Source organism: Phycodurus eques, chromosome 10 (genome assembly GCF_024500275.1).
Source record: "Phycodurus eques isolate BA_2022a chromosome 10, UOR_Pequ_1.1, whole genome shotgun sequence".
NCBI lineage: Eukaryota > Metazoa > Chordata > Actinopteri > Syngnathiformes > Syngnathidae > Phycodurus > Phycodurus eques.
Genome location: NC_084534.1, coordinates 18,589,562 through 18,609,836, shown reverse-complemented (window position 1 = coordinate 18,609,836; position 20,275 = coordinate 18,589,562). Strand labels below are relative to the sequence as shown.

At 38.0% G+C, this 20,275-nt stretch overlaps 1 protein-coding gene across 2 annotated transcripts; it reads left to right on the top strand.

Moving 5' to 3' along the window:
* znf362a (zinc finger protein 362a) lies at window positions 1–20,241 on the top strand. 2 transcript variants are annotated; one of them, XM_061687879.1, is made up of 9 exons: window positions 1–366; window positions 8,939–9,005; window positions 9,309–9,474; window positions 13,269–13,388; window positions 15,508–15,811; window positions 16,545–16,769; window positions 16,926–17,004; window positions 18,301–18,459; window positions 18,862–20,241. In XM_061687879.1, exons 2-9 carry the CDS (start codon window positions 8,940–8,942, stop codon window positions 19,015–19,017), a joined length of 1,275 nt encoding a protein of 424 aa, XP_061543863.1. In that variant the 5' UTR covers window positions 1–366; window position 8,939; the 3' UTR covers window positions 19,018–20,241. The 2 variants fall into 2 exon arrangements, with proteins under 2 accessions (XP_061543863.1, XP_061543862.1); XM_061687878.1 differs by having other exon boundaries at window positions 9,303–9,474.
* Window positions 20,242–20,275: the final 34 nt, after the last annotated feature.

The following is a 20,275-nucleotide window of genomic DNA, read 5'->3' as shown; positions in this document are numbered from 1 at the left end:
CCTGACTCGCGGGCGCGTTCACGTGCATCATTTCCACCAACATGGAGGAAGCGCGTTCACGTTCCCACTCGTCCTCCTCTCTCCCCGAAAATCCCCCCAAAAATGTGGCATGAAATGGGTTAAAAGAAAAAAAAAGAGCGAGGGGAAAAAGAGAAAAAAAGAAGTCAAGTGTTGCTTTACGAGGCTGGCTAGCTTGTGCAGGACCCAGAAGTGAACACAACAAGCGACCCGGAAGGTTTCAAGTCCGCCTGACTGCAAATCGAGACGAAAAGAAAGACGAGTAGCGATCGTTCCCGAAAAGAAAGAAAAGAAGAATTCGCTCGGCCGTCTGCTCCATCCTGCGCAGGCCAGGCAGGCATCCATCAGGTTTGTAGCCAAATCTCTTGTCGTCATCGTGTCGCTTGCAACTCGCTCGATCGCCATCGTCGTTACGCAAGTCGTGCAAAAACAAAGTTACCATTAAAAAAAAACAACAACAACAAAAAAACGAGCCACTCTGCCTCTCAACGAGCCTCTATGATAAATGTGCAGTAATCCCGCATTACATCGCATACACTATGTACGCATCATGATTCTAGTTGTTGTTGTTGCAAGGCGTGCATCATCCCGCACATCGTCCCTTGAAGACATCCATCGTGCTTGTTGTAAGGAAGTGTCATCAGGGCTGTTTTTTTTTTTTTTTCTCCCCCGCTCTCGTGTCTCCCCTTCAACTAGCCGGGATATTTAAAGCTGCAAAATCCGAGTCAACAAGACGGCAAAACAGTCGCCCGAGGACAAACGCTCGCCTACTGGGCCCGTTCGCAATCCTGGACTGCGCCCACTGCTTGGAAAAATAAATGCAAGGAAGGGGCTGCCATTTTTGTTTCCCTTTTGTCTCATTTTGGGAGAAAAGCAAACGAGGAGAGCAGAGCAGAGCAGAGCGCGTACATGCAGTGCACATGCAGTGCGCGGCGGGCTGCAACTAGCGAGCGTCACAACGGAACATTGCGTCTTCTTATGTATGGGGCGCCACAATTGCATTCTCATTATTACTACACTCTTCATAAAGAGTCATATTAGCTGATGATGACTGCCTCTCGCCGAGGCATCTCGCAGTACGAATAATTACATTGCTGCATTGATGATGATGATGATTATACAACAGTAACCCCAAAACAAGCAGATAGTTTGAGTCCTACAATACCTTGCTTTCTTTTTACTTTGCATTTCCTGTTTTTTCCCCCTATAATTATCGTTTTAGTATTGTTTTAGTTTGACCCTTTTATTATGTTTGTGTAATATAGTTATATACATTTTTTAAATTAAATTATTGTTTTACATTTTTGCCATTTGTTTATTTTGTAATGTATTTTGAATAATTATTTTCATTATCCATTTTGATTTTATGTATTTTTTATTATTTTAATATTTGTTCTACAATATATACCTACATATATATATATATATATATATATATATATATATATATACACGCACACAGATTTTTTTTGTTCTACATTTTATTATGTTTGAATTATTAAACTAGATTTATTTTTATGTAATTGTCTATTTTCATTTGTGTTAACTTTGATTATTTAACTATTATATACATATTATTTTATTATTTTGTAGTAAGTGATTTTAAATTTAGTTTGACCTCTTTTACTATTATTTTGTATTATCTTCTTTTTGACCTTTTTTTACTTTTATTAATCCATTTTTCTACTGCTTATCCTGGTCAACTATCCCAGTTGACTTTGAGCGAGAGGCTGGACTTCACGCCGTCACTATCGAATATTTTTAGGATCAATTAACGTATAAATATTTCGTCAAGGACCCGAGTAATCGATGCTCCCCCTTTTTAAAAATTGTTACATTTTTATTTTTCGATATAAACTACTGACATACATTTTCATCTCATTTATGAGGGCTGGACTTCTATCCTTAAACTGCATATGTTGGTACAAAGTGTATGGTATAAACTCTACCAAATTTGCGACAGTCTACACAGTGGACTAGGTTTTTTTTTTTTTTTTTTTTACCTTTTACATGGGGCCTCTTGACTTCAGCCTCTGCATTAATCTGGCCCTGGCAACAAAAACACAAAGGGCGAGGATTATGTATTGATGGCCCATCCGTCATTTTCCCCAGTACAGTACAAAGTTATTGTAAATAAATATAAAAGAAAAAGGCTTGAAAATCACGCCAGTCAACAACAGCGGCCAATTCTAGAACTAACAGACTTTGTCAACGGGATTTTAAGTGACAAATGGAAACTATTTTTGGACACATTGTTCAGTCCCAACGGTCGGTTTTATCCGATATCTGTTATATCGGGGTCCGTTTTATTGAGGTTCCACTGTGAGTGTGAGTGTGAGGAGTAGTGCAAATCGTTAACCCAGGAAATCACCTGTTCACGCCATGTCTTGCACGGGCTGTTGTTCAAATCCTTCCATGTAGATGGTGAACTCAAGTGGACAAAAATAAAATACCTGTACCTCGCTCTAAAGTGCAGTTTAAAAACAAATTTAACAGATTGGCATTGGAACGCATATATGAACTTTAGAAAAATATATATATATAGTAATATAATGAATGATGAATTGCTATATTGCATATTTAATTTACTGCGAGGTTTTTCTCAATCGTAATTTTACTGTAATAAAAATCCAATTAATCTGTTCCTGACACCCAAAACTACATCAAAGGGCCAGCCGTTGTGGAGCCTAATTTAGGCTCCACAACGGCTTATTGAACAGTTGCACCCAATAAATAAGCACCAAAAACTTCTGAATGCTTCTGATGAATGTGTAGGGCGACACTGACTCTCAACAAAACACTCAAAGTTGCACATGGGATTCTTTGAATCAGGCTCGATTCCAGGAAATGAGTGGGCGAGTTTGATATGGAACGTTTTCAACTGTATGAAAACTGAGCGGATGTATGACAACTGGGATAAAATTTTGAAAAAAAAAAAAAAAATGTGATGAAAACCAGTTGATACCAGAATTCGGGCATACGAAAACTGAAGTTCCTCTGCGTTTAAGCGCAGTGTGAATGTTCAACCAGTGCATGATGTTACTGTGGCTTACAATAATATTAAATATAGTGGTACATTCAAATACAAGTTTAATTTATTCTGTGACCACGCTCTGAAATCAAAACACTCGTCTCAAATCATCTTTTCCCAATGAAATGAATGAAAATATCAATCTGCCACACCCAAATAACAAAAATGTTTTAGTTATTTTAATAAGGAAAGATAGCTGTCTATAATATTGTACTTTATTAATAAATATAGATTAATAACATAATTACATAGAGTCGCCACCGGTAGACTTCTACTACAATTGTGACTCGGTAAGCTGCTGTGATATTGTCATTTTTCGTAGATGATAAACAATATATGCTTGTGGGTATTTTTATATTATCTGACTGCATGTGTTGCTCCATTTGTTTATGTTCAAATATCCCTTGCTTCTAAAACCGAAACTATCGATGCAAATGTCGTTCTGCATTGTTTGTCAAGATTAAGATAAGCGGACTTTCTTAAGGCAAAAACTATATTGTTTTAAATGCGGAAGGTGTAATTGTCTATTCGATGTTTAGTTTGACAGCAAACCTCAACTGGGAGTGGCATTAAACAGCTCGAAGCCTCTTTTTTGATGGAACTTGTGAAGTGAGTTAAATTGAGGACACTGCCACTACACAGCGCTCCTATCTCAATTATGTGCTGCCACGTCAAAGAAATGAATCGGGCGAATAACGGCTTGTATCTCGAAAAACTCCTAAGTCAACTCGCTCGTATCTCAAGGCACCGCTGTATATTTTTAGCACCAAAACCCTAGCTTGTTTTTATTAATGAACATTCAGACCCCACTATGCCACTATATTTTAATGTTGGTCATGATGGTGTTTCTTGGAGAGCAAAGATTTTTTTCTGTAGTTAGTGTAGACCATAAATCTAAAACAATGCAATGCAAAACAGTAATTGTGGTGGTCACTAAACGGGCCTTTTACTGCCACATGATGACATATACTTACGCTGCTATGCAAACAAGTTCATTTTGCGCCTTTTGTCACCCGAAGACAGACCCCTTGTATCTCTCGTCCCTGCACTGTGCTTGGTGGAGGTAATAAGATCGTTTGATTCCATGGTAGGCTGAGGTTGTCTTTACGTGGTCCAGATGTGCAGGACCTAATTTCTGCATGCAGAAATAATCAGTTTTTCCCCCCACCAATTTTTCAGTCTTTTGGAGACATTTCTCATTGCATACTTTGGCACTCTTGCACCATTCCTGCGTGTGTTTGCTTTAGCCAAGGCATAACACTGTTCTGCGTACGCCAGCCAAGAGCAACAACAAAAAAAAATATATCGGTCCTGTACACCCCCCCCTAAATATTTGTCTAATGATGTCGGGCGCAGTGGATCGTTTTCACGTACTGCAGGCTCGTCTAATTTGCGGGAACTGCGCGACACCACCACCACCGACTGTGCATTGCTTTTCATAATTCACTGAAACACTTTATAAGTACACTATTTACTGATAGTTTGTGTCACCTTAAGTCAGTACTTGATATTTGCAGAAGCGCAGAACAGTAAGTGTACTAACTGTCTCGTCATCCACAATTTTGCTACCATGACAACTGAGATTAGGTTTTAGTGTAATGGAGTCAAAAATAGATGGGGGGGGGGGGGGAATCACGAGTAACCAACATTAAGCCTGTCAAGGTCAGAATGCTAAAGGATGCTTTAGCATTTGTCCCTTTAATCTGAAAAAATTGTATGGTCCCTTTAATCTGAAAAATGGTACGGTCCCTTTGATCCATGTGATGGGAAACGCCAAAAAATCTGAAAATAAATTTCTCTCACAAAAGGGAAAACATTTTAAATTTGTATGTTGGAATGATATATAATTTTTGGATTATGTAATTGTATTTGTATTATTGCAAATAGTCGTTTGTTTCTATGTGCCCTGCGATTGGCTGGCGACCAGTTCAGGGTGTTCCCCCGCCTCTAGCCCAAAATCATCTGAGTTAGGCGCCAGCACGCCTGCGACCTAGGGAGGATAAGCGGTTAAGAGAATGGATGGATGGATATTTGTCCATCCATCCATTTTCCATACCGCGACTACGGGCAATTTAGCGACTACGGGCAATTCACACCTACAGGCAATTTAGAGTCTCAATTAACCTACTATGCATGTTTTTGGAATGTGGGAGGAAACCAAAGTACCCGGACAAAAGCCACACAGGCATGGGGACAACATGCTCACTCCACACAGACGAGGCCGGATTTGAACCCGGGTCCTCAGAACTGTGAGGCTGACATGCTAAGCAGTCGTCCAATGTTTGTATTATTCTGTTTTTTGTTTTAATTTTTTAAATATTTTTTTTTAAAATAAGATTTAGGTTTGCAAGTGGTGCTACCACTTTGGTCCAATCTTCTCTTTTTGTCCTTGAGATATGACAGAAGCACCCATATGGCTGAAGAATGGTATGGTCCCTGGAGTCCCCATGATCCATGTGTGTCGGAATGACAACAACTAAAAAAGTTTTAAAAAATGACAATCACCTTATTGTTTGTATGCTAGCTAGCAGACTTCATGGTTCATGGAGCGCAATGGACAACATTTTTGTAAAAGGGACAAACTGCAAAAGGGTGGTGTTGTTGTTGTTGTTGTGTTAATGCTAGTTGGCCAGTTACTTCGTGGTTCATGGAGAAGCCCGGACTGTTCCACTTGCTTTCTGGCATGCGGAAAAAGCCATTATATTTGTATTATTTAATTTTTATCTTTGTTTTACCTTTTCATCATTATTTTTGTATCATTTAATTGTTTTTACTTTCTTTTTCTATTTTACTTTTTACCTTTTATTATTTTGTATTATGTAATTTTTATTTTACCTTTTTGTCGAATTTTGTCCTTTTGTCTTTTAAGACATGCAGCCGCCTTGAATGAAAAATGGTAGGCTGCTGTCCATGTGACGCATGTGAATCAGAACGACAAAAAAAAAAAAAAAAAATTCCTGTAACAAAAGTTTTTAAAAATTCGTAAAAACGCACATCTGACATTTCGGCGGACTGCACCATTCTGTTTCTGGGAGAGGGTGAAAGCTTTCATTGTTACTTGAACTGCAAAAAGTTGACAACGTGAAGTTATTATTAGTACTGTGTCATTTTTAGCAAGTTAGACTGTACCACCATGCTCTTCCCATGTCTTTCAGCCTAGGCTAAAATGCTTTGCAATTTACAATGACGTTCCCACAGGGTGAAAAATGGTATGGTCACTGGGATCCGAAACAGAAGAGAAATTCCTCTAGCAAAAGTGGAAAAAAATTGCCATATTTAAGTTTTTATACTAGTTAGCAGGTGACTTTCCTCATTGTGGAAAGGGGAGCTCAGTTGTTTGGATGATTGAAACCTAAGATTAAGTTTGCATGTGGTGTGACGCCTCCTCCCCGAAAAATGGTGCAGTCCCTATGAGTCATGCTATGTGACTGGCAATGACAAAAAAAGAAAATAAATTGCTTCCATAAAAGTGAAACACTGTATTTTTGTTTGTTTGAATTCAAGTTAGAAGACTTAGATAAGTGGTGCAACACAATGGAAGTCCCCCCCCAAAATGAAAAATGGCCCAATCCTCTATGATACATGTGAAAACAACAAAAACAGAAAACAAATTCCCCCAAAACAATAGTGAAAATGTTGTTTGACACTTGTCTCTTGTTTGTATGCTAGTTAGCAGGTTACTTCCTGGTTCATGTAAAACATAGGGCATTTAGGCAGCCAGGACTGTACCATTTGATGTCTGTCCCATGGTAAATTCTTACATTGTTACTTAAGATTGTAAAATGGTAAAAAGTTGACCTTGAGAGCTGAGTTAAAAGTTGTCATGATCGAAGTCATGACACGTACTAAGATTAGGTGTGCCAATTCCTCCATGATACATGTGACTCAGAAACACAAAAAAAAAAAAAAAAGTACATTTCCCCAAGATTGAAAAAAATGTGAGACATCATATTTTTGTTTGTATTCTAGTTAGCAGGATAGTTCATGGACAATGGGCGGTCAGTGCTTAGCCAGACAGGACTATACCATTTGGTGTCTGGTGGAGGGGAAACGCTTCCACAGTGAGTAGTTGACCTAGTTGAGCTGAGTTAAGTTGATTGAAACCATGACTACCGGTACTAAGATTAGGTTTACAATTGGTGAGACAAGCTGGAAGTGCACACCCCCGACCCGAGAATAAAAAATAGTATGGTGATGGTCCCCGAGATGTACCTGACTCGCAACGACAGAAACTAAAAATCAATTCCTCTAACAAAAGTGGTAAAAAAGGTGGAATGCTGTTTTATGTTAAAATAATACTTAACAGGATACTTGGTTCACGGAGAAAGACAGACGGGACTGTGCCATTTACTTTCTGTCAGGGAGAACATCTACCACTGTAGCTTAAAAAATTGACCATGTGGAGCTGAGTTGGTAAAATGGCAGAGGCCAAGTTTAGGTTTTCAATCATCCTGTCACTTTTATCCAATTTTCTTTTATTTTCTTTTTTTTTAATTGCTACTTCAAATCAAAATGTCTGGATTTTTTTAGTCTTTTGAAGCATGGGTTTTTATGCTTTCCATCTGCCCCAGAATGAAAAATGGTACCGTCCTGTGATCTTGACCCTTCCACGTGGGATTTGCATTATTGCAATAGCCTTATTGTTGATGTACTTCTTTCTTGCCACAATACCGCCACTCACCAAAAATAATTTGAAATGCAAAATAATATGCAGTATGTATTATGATTACAATAAAAAAAACAATTATTAGCGTATTATTTGTTTCACCAACCTTTGTGGCTGCTGCTTTTCCCAGTCAGTTGTAGGACTTCATGCCTGTGTTTACGCTGATAACGCTTTGACAGCCAAGGCCCCCAAACAAGAGCCCCGCTCACGTGATCGCATATCTAACAACAGGCATGGACGCCTCTCTTTACGAATGTCTTCACCTTGTTTGCGCAAAGAGCCAACTGAAGATCTAGCTCCTACTCGTTTTTGTGCACATTGTTTCCACACACAGTAGAGTCTAAATTGCAGATAGTGATGTGGAGTTGCAGATGGGTGACACTAGATTGCAGGTGGGCGTCACTAAATTGCAGACGAGTGATGCAAAATAGCAGATGGGTGACAATAAATTTCACACGAGTGACGCTAAATTGCAGATGGGTGATGCAAAATCTCCAATGAATGATGCTAAATTGTCAATGGGTCATGTTAAATTGCGCATGGGTTAGGCTAAATTGAAAATGGGTGACACTAATTTGCTGATGGGTGACAATAAATCTCAGATAGGTGATGCAACCTTGTAGATTAGTGACGCTCAATCGTAGATGGTGACACTAAATTCAAGACAGATGATGCTAAATTGCAGACAGGCTAAATTACAGGCGGGTGAGGCAAAATTGCAAGTAAGTGACGCTAAATTATAAGTGACACTAAATTACAGATGGGGACGCCAAATTGCAGATGAGTGATGCTAAATTGCTGATAGGTGACACTAAATTGCAGATAGATGATGCAAAATTTCAGATGGGTGACAGTAAATTGCAGATGGATGACGCTAGTTTGTCCAATGGAGACCAAAATTGTGTGGACACATGAAAATTCCTGAGGACCCATGCCCAGAACTGAACAGGGAGTCGGCCATTTTGATGTAAAGCAGTCATTTCAGCGAATTCCGGTGCTCGTACATCCTTCAATTAGAGGTTTTGTCGTGATAAAGGGTATGCGAGGGCCCGTTTATCACTCATGCAATATAGTACAAAACCACATGAGCATAGGAAAATCAAATAAAAATGGATACTCTGTCAAGAAAAAGGAATTGAGCGCAGATTCCCAGAGAAGTCCACGATAACAACTAGCCATTTTGAATTATTATTATTATTTTAACTCTGTTCTTTGTCTTTCAGAATGGCTGAACCTCGCTTTAACAGCCCCTATTTTTGGCCCCCGCCACCTGCCATGGCTGTCACTCAGGTGAGTGTTATTTCAAGTTCGCCTTAAAATCGGACTTTTTTCCCGAAGAAAAGGATGTGGTGGTGTTTTTGCAGACATCACTTCATAGAAATCTCCAATTTTTGTAGTGTTACCAGGCAACATGATCTCACGGAATTCAGTAGGGAACCGTACAAAAAAAAAAAAAAGAGCACTGTATTACATTCAAATGGGACTATTTTTAGGGACAGCAACAATAACAAACTCCAAAAAGAAGATATCTTTTTTTTGTTTATATATACAATATCCAACTAAATCTTCTCCCTTCATCAAATGAAGGAGCAGCTGATGGCGGAGAAGATCCGGGCATCCCATCCAGCCCCTGTCACGCTCCCTTCCCAGCAGCCCTTGCTGTCTCCGGCCGGAGGCCAGCATGTGGCGTCCAAAATCCACCAGCCGGACGTCGTCCTGCACGCCAGCCCCGCCCGACCCACCTCCAGCTCACTCACTGGTATTTGTCACAATTATGTATCGACCTTTGCACCGGGACGTCACACGTGCTTCGTTAGCTTTCGCTGATGGCACCATTAGTAAACAAGCCCTTCTATGTACTGTATGTTAGAGCCATTGAGAAAACAAAGTAAATGAATCAATGAAAATTGCACAAGTTAAATTTCAATGAAGTTAAATCACAGCGGGCCAGATAATTAACTGTCCAATGATGGCACAAGATGGAAAGGAAGTGAAAAGGAATTGAACCAATTTTAATATCAATTAAGATTTCAAATCCTCAAATTTTTTGTTGTCACATTGGACTACTTTCTGATTTCCTTAGCGCTCTGTCGAAGCAAACACGTTACCTTTGTGTTTTAAGTCAAAATAAAAAATAAAAGAAATTCATGGACTTCAGGTTTTGGAAAACTGACATTACTGCCTATTTTCTGACATGTTTGGAATCAAACACTAACCAGTTTAATTGGGCAGTTTTTCTGCCCAATTCAAAATCCTAAGGCCCACCAAAATCTTTAAATCAAAACTCTGATCAACCTATGAGGCTAGGATGAATAATTTTCCAAACAATGCTCCATACATACATGCAAAGCAGTGAGTGGCTTTGTTTATTACATTCAAATAGCTTGCAAGCAAGCTAATATACTATAGGTAACAATATCAGTCTTTCATCAGGGCTCCAAACTGCTAACTTTTGATTTGAAAGGCCTGCACCGGAGTGGAGTGGACCACCGAGTCGCACAGACATCCCCTTGCTGGTCGACTTTTCAAAATCACCGACTCACTCCACATTATCCCTCCTAATGTTAAAATGACCTATTAATTTGGCATACGTTGTCTACATGAACATGTAAGAGTTACTCAACTTACATGGCTTTTTCGTCCAACATTTGATCGGTCTGATTGTTCATGTGTGAGCCTCTGCATACGGTGCATTCAAGAGTAACTCGGAAATGCGTGTTTTAGCATGTTAAAAAGGATCGTAATAGTTTGAAGGGCTGTAAAATTGTGTTTGTGTGTATCAGTTACGGGTAGCAGGGGAACTATTCAGTGGTGCCTTGTTTTTTTTTTTTTTGGTTGTGTTACGCCGCCTCTGATCTTGGTGAAGTTTGTATAACTTCTATGTCTGATAAATGTGAATCTCACTCTTGGATGAGTCGCTCACGTGGGCACGTGGAGAGACTCGCCACAGCCCCTCCCCTCTCACGTCTCTATTCATATGTGTTAATTCCTGAATAATTTTGACTTCATATGTTTTTTTTTTTTTTTTTTCAACACGGTTATATTAGAATTTATTCATGAAAGGCCCCAGACAGGCTTACACAGACGCACACGTTTAAAAGTAAAAAATAAAAAAAATGGCAAAGGCTGCATCAAGGGCAAAAGGGCAAGGGCCCGGACACCTAAAGACCCTCCCCCCAACCCGCACACCCCTGTCGTGTCTGATATCTCTTTCAAAAAAAAAAAAAAACATTTATCCTGGAGATCACTAATCAGTACCCAACTGTGAAATCTGTCATTATACACAGAAAGGGCCCTGGATGTTCTCAAGCAGCAATCAGAGGTACGGAAGCGAGATTTCATTGATCTCCTAACAAAAGTGCAATGTTTGGATGCTGAGGTTTTTATGACTGGACCTCTCCCACTTGTACGATTTGGAGATGAACGATTCTCTAGGCTCAGTCAATTAAATAAGTGACTCAAGAAGTGTGTACGGCACTATCCGTGCGTTTCATTGACAGTTTCTGCATTTTCTGGGAGCGCAGGCATCTTTACAAGGCAGACGGTTTCTGTCTAAATAGACAAGGGGTTAAGTTATTGGCTGCCAACAGTTTTTACTGTGTACGTCGTTCAGCGGCCCAAAAAGAAAACACTGGCCTCGGTGACAAGGCTGAAGGACAAAAAGATGCAGTTGTCCCCAAACAATCGGAGGCACAGGAGATAAGGCGACACGAGGCGCAGACGGATTCATCAGGGTCATCCAAACAATCGGAGGAGCCAGCGCGTTGACTCTCCCACAGCCCTCCCTGACAAAATGGCGGAAAGCCCAACGCAAAACTCACTCTCTACTAGCCTAAATTCTCTGCTAGGTGTGACGGACAGGATGAAGGCGATTGTCAATATGTGAATCCAACGCACACCACGCCAAGATCTTCCTCCCTTCCCCCCTCGCGTGAAACCACCGTCCACTAAGATGCGAAGGGCCCCTCCTCCACCCATGAAGAACCTTATCTGCGAATCTGACTGATATCTGCGGGGTCTTTTCCAGAATAAGGCGGACCCCTACGGAGATCAGGCATTTTTGATCCCTGTAATTACAAGGGACAGAAAGTTGGTCAAATAAATATGGCACAAAACAAGTATAACTACAAACTTAGTGAGGATAAAATGTGAATCTATCAAACCATTGTCTCCAGTTATCTCTGCGAGACTAGCTCTTTTCAACATCAGGACACTGGGTAATAAATCAATGTTGATTAATGACATCATTACAACCTATGATCTGGACTTTTTGGTACTAAATGAAACAACGTGGTTAACAGAAAGTAGCTGTAATACCATTTTAAATGAGGCAACACCAGCAAAGTTTTAATTTTGTGTCGAAGAGGGAAAAAAGGTAGTGGTATTGCTGTTATTTTTAAGTCTTTATTTCAGAGTAAAGAAATTTTACTCTGTGATTTTAGCTCTTTTGAATATCTCTGTTTTTTAGTTAAAGGTGACCCAAAGGTTATTTTTTAAATAATTTATAGGCCTCCAAGAGACAATAGAAAATTTATGGAGGACTTTTCAGAACTGCTGTCTGTTATTTGTACTGACTACAACTATTTTGTCATAACGGGAGACTTTAACATTCATGTTGACAGTAACGTGGAAAACAAATATAAAGAACTCTCTGCTATACTAGACACATTTGACCTGTCTCAACATATTAAGAGTCCAACCCACACTCAAGGTCACATTTTAGACCTGGTCATCTCTAAGGGTGTTGAAATTCTATCAATTGACATTAAGGATATGGCTATGTGTGACCATTTTTGTGTATTGTTTGACAACCTCCATGTCTATTAAGAAAAGGTATATAAATGAGAGCACTGCCACTAAGTTTATGGAGACCGTTGCTGTGCCACAAACTGTGAATGCTGAGACAGTTGATGAACGTTTGGATAATTTCATCTGTAAAATCTCAAATGTCATGAATGCTGTCGCTCCTATTAAAACTAAGACAATCTTGAGGCGACCTAGAACACCGTGGAGGAGCGCAATGATGGTAAAGACCTCTAAATCAAAGTGGAGGAAAGCATCCCCCAAAAAGCATTAAACAGCTGCAGCTCGGGTTCTGACCAGAACAAAGAGGTCAGACCATATTACTCCAATTCTAAAGTCTTTAGACTGGCTTCCAGTCAGCTTTAGAATAGATTTTAAAGTTCTGCTACTGGTCTATAAATCAATAAGCGGTTTAGGTCCTGAATACATGAATGAAATGCTAATGCAATATAAACCCAGTAGGGCTCTGAGATCGACAGACTCAGGACAAATAGTGGAGCACAGAGTCCAAAGCAAACATGGTGAAGCAGCATTTTGCTGTTATGCTGCACGCAAATGGAATAAGTTGCCAACAGAAGTGATGTCAGCCCCAAGTGAGCATGTTTTTAAGTCCATGTTAAAAACTCTTCTTTCCCCCCCCCCCCCCCCCCCCCCCCCCCCCCCATAAAACGTTTGAGAACCACTGGTCTATAGGCTTTGACATCTCAGCGTCTGCGCCACAGATTGTGATGATTATGACATGTTTTCAAGGTCGCATTCTCGGCGATGTCAACTTGAACCTGGACGAAAAAGCGGCCATCAAAGCCAGGGGATTGTGGGAGGACTGGCGTCAGCTCATCGAGCATCCCGCTCGGGCAAACCACCTCTCAGGTAACAGCACAGCGCTCATTTAAAAAAAGTTGGGATGCATTCAAGACCACTGTAGGAAGTCTGAATTTCTAGACTTGGCTGTTTGGAGTACGGTCCAGCTATGTTGCTGCATGCCCTTTTTTCAAATAAATAGATTCCCATAGGAAATAATGGAAAGTCAATTAAGCCGTCACAAACTCAAACAAAGGAAATGTTTTAAGTCATTTTATCATTGGCATCCAAGTGTAAAAATAAGTTAAACACTACAAAATCTAAGTAAAACTGAAGTAAAGTAAAACTACTCCCTCTTTGAAGAGTACTTCCTCCTATGTATTCTAATTTTATTATTTTAGTATATATGCTAAAACTCTTGTGCCCAAAATCGGAAATGATCATACAATGAGACAACAAAAAGGAAAACATTTTACTCATCTTTAACTGTAAACTATTTATCCTTCTCATCTAAATGTAGATATTCATATATTTTGAAATATAATTATGATATTTTATTTTTATTATTTAAGTTTTGTCTTATTCAAAGTGACCCAGCTGAGCAGTAAGGCGTCCAAGCACCCTCTATTGACCAGCCGTCAAATTTTTAACTCGTAAGTCAGGTCGCTCGTATCTCTAGGCACATCTGTATCTGTAGAGATCGCCAGCTAATCATGTGATATTGAGCTATGTGACATACAAAAAAGTTTCTTTTTACCGAGATTTTTTTTTTAATGGTTTAACTTTTTTATTTTATTTTATTTTATTTTATACATTCTTATAAATTGAGAAAAAAAAAAAAAAAACTACAGACAGACTACAGACTTAAATAGAGAGGGCACGTACAAGTATCGATCCATATAGGAATATGCTCATGATCCAAAGCATACCACTTCATGCTAAGAAAGCTACTGTATGTGACAGAAGGAAAAGGATTTTTTTAAATACATTTTTTTATCTTTAAATTTCAATTTTAATAATTTAAGTATTATTTGTAACTTTAAAAAAATCTGAAAAAAGATAAATAGTTGACAATTAAAATAAAACTACTCACCCTTTGAAGATGCCAAACACACATAAAGGAGAGGGAACATTGTGTGCTTTCACCTTATCCGTTTTCCTGAATGAAAAAGCGGTAGACGTTCATTTCAATATGCCTAGAGGTTATGAAAAAGGTGTACACTTTCATTCTAATATGCCAGCGCCACCTAGAGGCTATGAAAAAAGTGTAGCCTACACTTTCATTCCAGTATGACTGCATAATATATACAGTTGTGCTTATAAATTTACATACCCTGGCAGAATTTCTGAGATATTGTTAAATACGACTGATGACTGACAACAATGACAACAACCATCATTAATTTCTTTTGTTTTGATTGATGATAATGCTTTTCGTAAATGCTTGACAGTTTAATTTGAATCCCATTAAAATAGAACTAAATGTGTTTCGCCTGGCCCATGTTTTCTTTAAACATATGAGCACAACTGTGTGTTTTTCTCATTTACTAAATAAACGTAGGGCTGTGAATTTCAAAAGAAGAGCAAGTAAATAAAAAGAAAGTATTACGTGTTCAAATGAAGTGCTTAACTTCAGAATATTTTTTTTTAAATACGAGCAAAATACAGATAATACTTCATGTTTAGATGATATGGGTAGAAGCAAAATCTTGCATTGTAAAATTGGATTATACATAGGTTTTCCAGAATTTTGAGGTCGAATTTTTTATAATTTAGTTTTTTTTATTATTGATCATGTATTTATTATTAATTTCTTCAAATCAGTTTTGTGTTGATTTAGTTTTGTTTTTATTCATTTAACCCTAACCCTGGCACAGACAAAAGTTATGTTAACCATTTTTTTAATTTTTTTTTCAAAATTAAAAAAAAAGGTTTTTTTTTTTAACTGTAAAGGCATATTTAAAGTCATAATTTATCATCAATAACCGTTATACAAGTTTAAAAAGAAATTTAAAAAATGAACGTACAATAATGTAAAACTATTCAAGATATGACAAGACAGTTATATAACGGAGTAATTACGTTTTAATTGGACTGAAGTCACCTTCATTGTATGCTGCTACACGGTACATCAGATTCCCCACTTTCCCCGAATGCAGCATTGTCATCATATCTTCTCGCCCATCAGGCGTTTCGCTGGCGTCTAGAACCGGAAACCTCAACAACTCTGAGCTAACATCCCCGGCCACACCGCCCTCGGGAGCCTCCACCCCTCACCTGCTCTCCAGCTTCACCAACCCCCATGGGATGGAGCCCGGAAGAACCAACGGAGGGCTCATGGGTCTACTCGGGGTGTCCAAGCCCCCGAAGGACGGACGTCGAAAAATCAAAGCGGAAAACGGCTCCTCGCTCTTGGTGGTGCCGTACCCAATCCTGGCGTCCAGCAATGACCAGTCACCGATCAGCATCACTGCCAAAGAGAAAACCTACAGGTAGGCGCATTATCTATCCATAGAGAAGAACAGCTCGTGATCCCAAGTACACCACATCATGTGCTATACAGCTATGTGACCGACAAGACAGGAGTATACAGTATATTTGAATTTTAACTCTTAAAACCTTTTATTAAGTTTTTTTAAAATGAATTTGTCCCAATGCAAGCAGACAGTAATGAAGCGAAAGTGAAAAGTCTATGGAGAGGAACAGCTCATGATCCAGCACCCCCACAGTATTATTACTCCTATCTCTGTCTCTCTCTCTCTCTCTCTCTCTCTCTCTCTCTCTCTCTCTCTCTCTCTCTATCTATCTATCGTGCTGTGAAGCCTTTGTTGTTTTTGGTCAACAGTGTTTTTTTCCTTGGAACTCTGCCATGGATGCAATTTTTGCCAAGTCTCTTCCTTATTGTGGAGTCATGAACACTGACGTTAACTGTGGTCTGCAGTTCATCTCCAGACCACAGTTCATCTGGGAGCCTCCCAGATGAGTTGTCGCTGGGAAGGTTCATGGAACATTGATTGTTCCATGTTTTCTTCATTTGGGAATAATGCACGCATCTATTTTGATCCGAAGCATACCACATTATGTCTTATGTTTCTATCCAGAAATCATGATCTGTGTTATCTACATACAGTACCTACTGTAATCCAAAGCACACCAGATCATGTGTTATCGCTCCATGATCCAAAGCATACCACATCACGCGTTCCGTTTGTATGTCCGCCACAGGTGTAAAGTGTGCCCGCTGACCTTTTTCTCCAAGTCGGACATGCAGATCCACTCCAAGATACACACGGAGGCCAAGGCGTACAAGTGCCCTCACTGCACCAAGACGTTCGCCAACGCTCCGTACCTGGCGCAGCACCTGCGCATCCACCTGGGGCTCAAGCCGTACCGCTGCGCCTACTGCGAGAAGTGCTTTCGACAGCTCTCACACCTGCAGCAGCACACCAGGTCAGATACGTTGACATTTCTCTCTTTGTGTCAAATGGACTTCGGTGTATGAAGCAGAACTTCAGTGGCATTGACATGTAAAAGAAAAAAGTAGGATTTGTCATGTATTTTCGTTAACATTCACTTTTTCTTGTTTATGTGTGAATTTTTACTCAGAATCCACACGGGCGATCGTCCGTATAAATGCTTCCAACCCGGATGCGAGAAAGCCTTCACTCAGTTGTCTAATCTGCAGGTAAACTGCCACTACTGCATCAAATTACATTCAATTGATGTAATGTATTCCTTACAAAATAGAATGGTATATTTTGTGATAATTCTTTTTTTTTTATAAAATTTTATTATGACCAAATAAAAATGTTTTGTCATTTTGTTTATTTGTAAGTTGAAAACTATTATCATTGTTGTTTTGTTTTATTTAGTATATTTTAATGATTTATTTTTACCAAAATGAAATATATTTACATCATTACTGTATTTTTTTCATTCAAAGCTAAAATATTGTATTTTTGTGATGTTGTAATTTTATTTAATTTTAGTCTTAGAAAGTAACATATTATAATTGTCATGATTATTTTATTATTACAACCTAAAATTGTATATTATTATGATATATTTATTTATTACAAAGCCAAAATATTATATTTTAATCTTTTGTTTGATTTTTCATTAAAAATTTAAATACAGTAGTATGTTTTCAAGATAATTTTTTAGTTAAAATAAAATACTGTATTTTTATAATACTTGTATTTTATTTCATTTTGACAAAATTAAAATGCTACAATTTCATATTATTTGTTTTACATTATTCATTAAAAATTAAAATATGATATTTTCATGATTGTTATTTGATTTTAGTATTAACATTCACTAAACTTAACATAAACTAACAGTTGTTTTCATGTTTTGTTTTGGATTATTTGTATATATTATTTGTATATATTATTTGTAATATTATAGTTATTATTATTAATCAGTACTTTTTCATTGAAATACTAAAATGGTGTAATTTCAACATGTCTCTTTTATTTCCCATTACAATTTTACACACACACACACATATATACATATATATATATATATATATATATATATATTTTGTTTTTGTTTTTTGTTTTTTTTGTTTTAATGATTATTGATTAAAACCCAACATTTTTCATTATTTTATTTTTCATGGAAAATATTTTTTTCACAATTCTTTTTTTTGTTTTTGTTTTTTTAAACTGAAATAGTATTGTTCTTATTGTTTGTTATTTTGCTGTTATACACATTACTGTTACTTAAATATTAATTTTTTATTTTTTCATTCAAAATATTTTTTTTCATTATCATTAATGATGATGATTATTTTTATTGCTATTTTAGGATTACTTATTTTTGTATTTTATTATTAAGACCATTGATATGGTAATAATAATATTATAGTTATTATTATTAATCAATGTGTTAATCTTACTCTCATTTAGGACAAAACAAAGATTCAATTTTTCAGATGTGTTATTTTACATTTTCTTTTTTTTTCTCCTTAAAGTCGCACCAGAGGCACCACAACAAAGACAAGGCGTTCAAGTGTTCCAACTGCTTCCGGGCGTACTCTGACGCGGCGTCGCTGCAGTTGCACCTTTCCGCCCACGCCATCAAGATGGCTCGGGCCTACTGCTGCAGCACGTGCGACAGGGCGTACACGTCGGTCAGTGGCCACGACCTCCTCTTTTGATGCACTGAAACGTCATTTTATTTTTTCGCCACAAATCAGTCAAACAACACTCATTCATTCATTGATAGAGCATCACAACAAATCAAAATCAAATCATCCACGGCCAGATATTCGTATAATGAATGAGAACAACAGAAGTTTTTTTTTCTGTTTTATAACATTTATTACATTTTTTCAAAGTAGTCCGAACAATTGTTTTTGTTCGGACTACTACACTTGACACCCACTACGAAGTGGGTGTTAAGTGCCGCGTACTGCAAGCAAGCCCCTTAACAAAATCAAGCAGAAATTCTTTATGACCTTTTTACCATGTTTCTCGATGTAAAGGCCCGCCATCCAAAGCATACCACATCACCTGCACACCTTGTATTGCAGGAGACCTACCTCATGAAGCACATGTGCAAGCACGCGGCGGCGCAGCACGCGGGGCCTCGGAGGAGCGACGCCCCCCACCACCACCCCCGGACCGATGCCTCGGACCTGAGCGCAGCCGCCATTTTGTCCCGACATCATCTCTCTCTCTCCGTTTAGTAGGCAACGACCATACAACTGATGGACTCGGTATGACCAAAAAAAAAAACAAAAAAGTGCCAGAGTGTACTAATATCTTATGAGGTACTACTTTCCTCTTTATTAATTTTATATATATATATATATATAAATATATATATATATATATATATATATATATATATATATATATATATATTATGTACAACCCCAATTCCAATGAAGTTGGGACATTGTGTTAAACATAAATAAAAACAGTATACAATGATTTGCAAATCATGTTCAACCTATATTTAATTGAATACACTGCAAAGACAAGGTATTTATTGTTCAAGCTGATAAACTTTATTGTTTTTAACAAATAATCATTAACTTAGAATTTTATGGTTGCAACATGTTCCAAAAAAGCTGGGAAAGGTGGCAAAAAAGACTGAGAAAGTTGAGGAATGCTCATCAAACACCTTTTTGGAACATCCCACAGGTGAACAGGCTAATTGGGAACAGGTGGGCGCCATGATTGGGTATAAAAGGAGCTTCCCTGAATTGCTCAGTCATTCACAAGCAAAGATGGGGCGAGGTTCACCTCTTTGTGAACAAGTGCGTGAGAAAATAGTCGAACAGTTTAAGGACAATGTTCCTCAACGTACAATTTTAGTATTCTGTTTTTATTTATGTTTAACACAAGGTCCCAACTTCATTGGAATTGGGGTTGTATGTATGTATGTATGTATGCACACACACATACACACACGCGCATCTCGATTATGTCTAATGAGCACTTTGAGGCCTGGAAAGGACAGACCTTTAACATTTATTGTGATGTCACAGATTGTTCTTTTTTTATACGGTCCCTAACTTTTTTAATGCTCGTTAAGGTATCGTCTATATATAGTACGCATCTTACGTTTATGTAAATATGATGTACTGGGTTTTTGTATCGTCTATTTATTCTTTTTGGCCACGTTCCCTCTGGAGATCACTTATGTTTTTGATAATGAAAACATAAAACAAAACAAAAACAGTTCAATCCAAAGGCCAACATATTAGGTGCACTCGCACAATTTAATAAGATCCCCTAATAAGAGAGTTGTGTTAACAAAATTTGCCTTTACAAAGACGATAATGATAAGTTTAACTTTTTAAGTTTAAACTGTAATCTGTTTATTATTGTGGTAGCCTTGTGAGTCCTAACACAAAAACAACATAGGATTGACTGTCAGCCTCTTTTTAAAGAATAAAACAATCATAACGTCAGAGAGTGGTGAAAGATTTTTTATTT

Bases quoted from the DNA above. Each gene is read 5' to 3' on its own strand.
- znf362a (XM_061687878.1), top strand. From the start codon at position 8,940: ATGGCTGAACCTCGCTTTAACAGCCCCTATTTTTGGCCCCCGCCACCT. The intron at 13,389-15,507 runs GTAACAGCACAG...CTCGCCCATCAG, and splicing joins TCGGGCAAACCACCTCTCAG to GCGTTTCGCTGGCGTCTAGA. The intron at 16,770-16,925 runs GTCAGATACGTT...ATTTTTACTCAG, and splicing joins CACCTGCAGCAGCACACCAG to AATCCACACGGGCGATCGTC.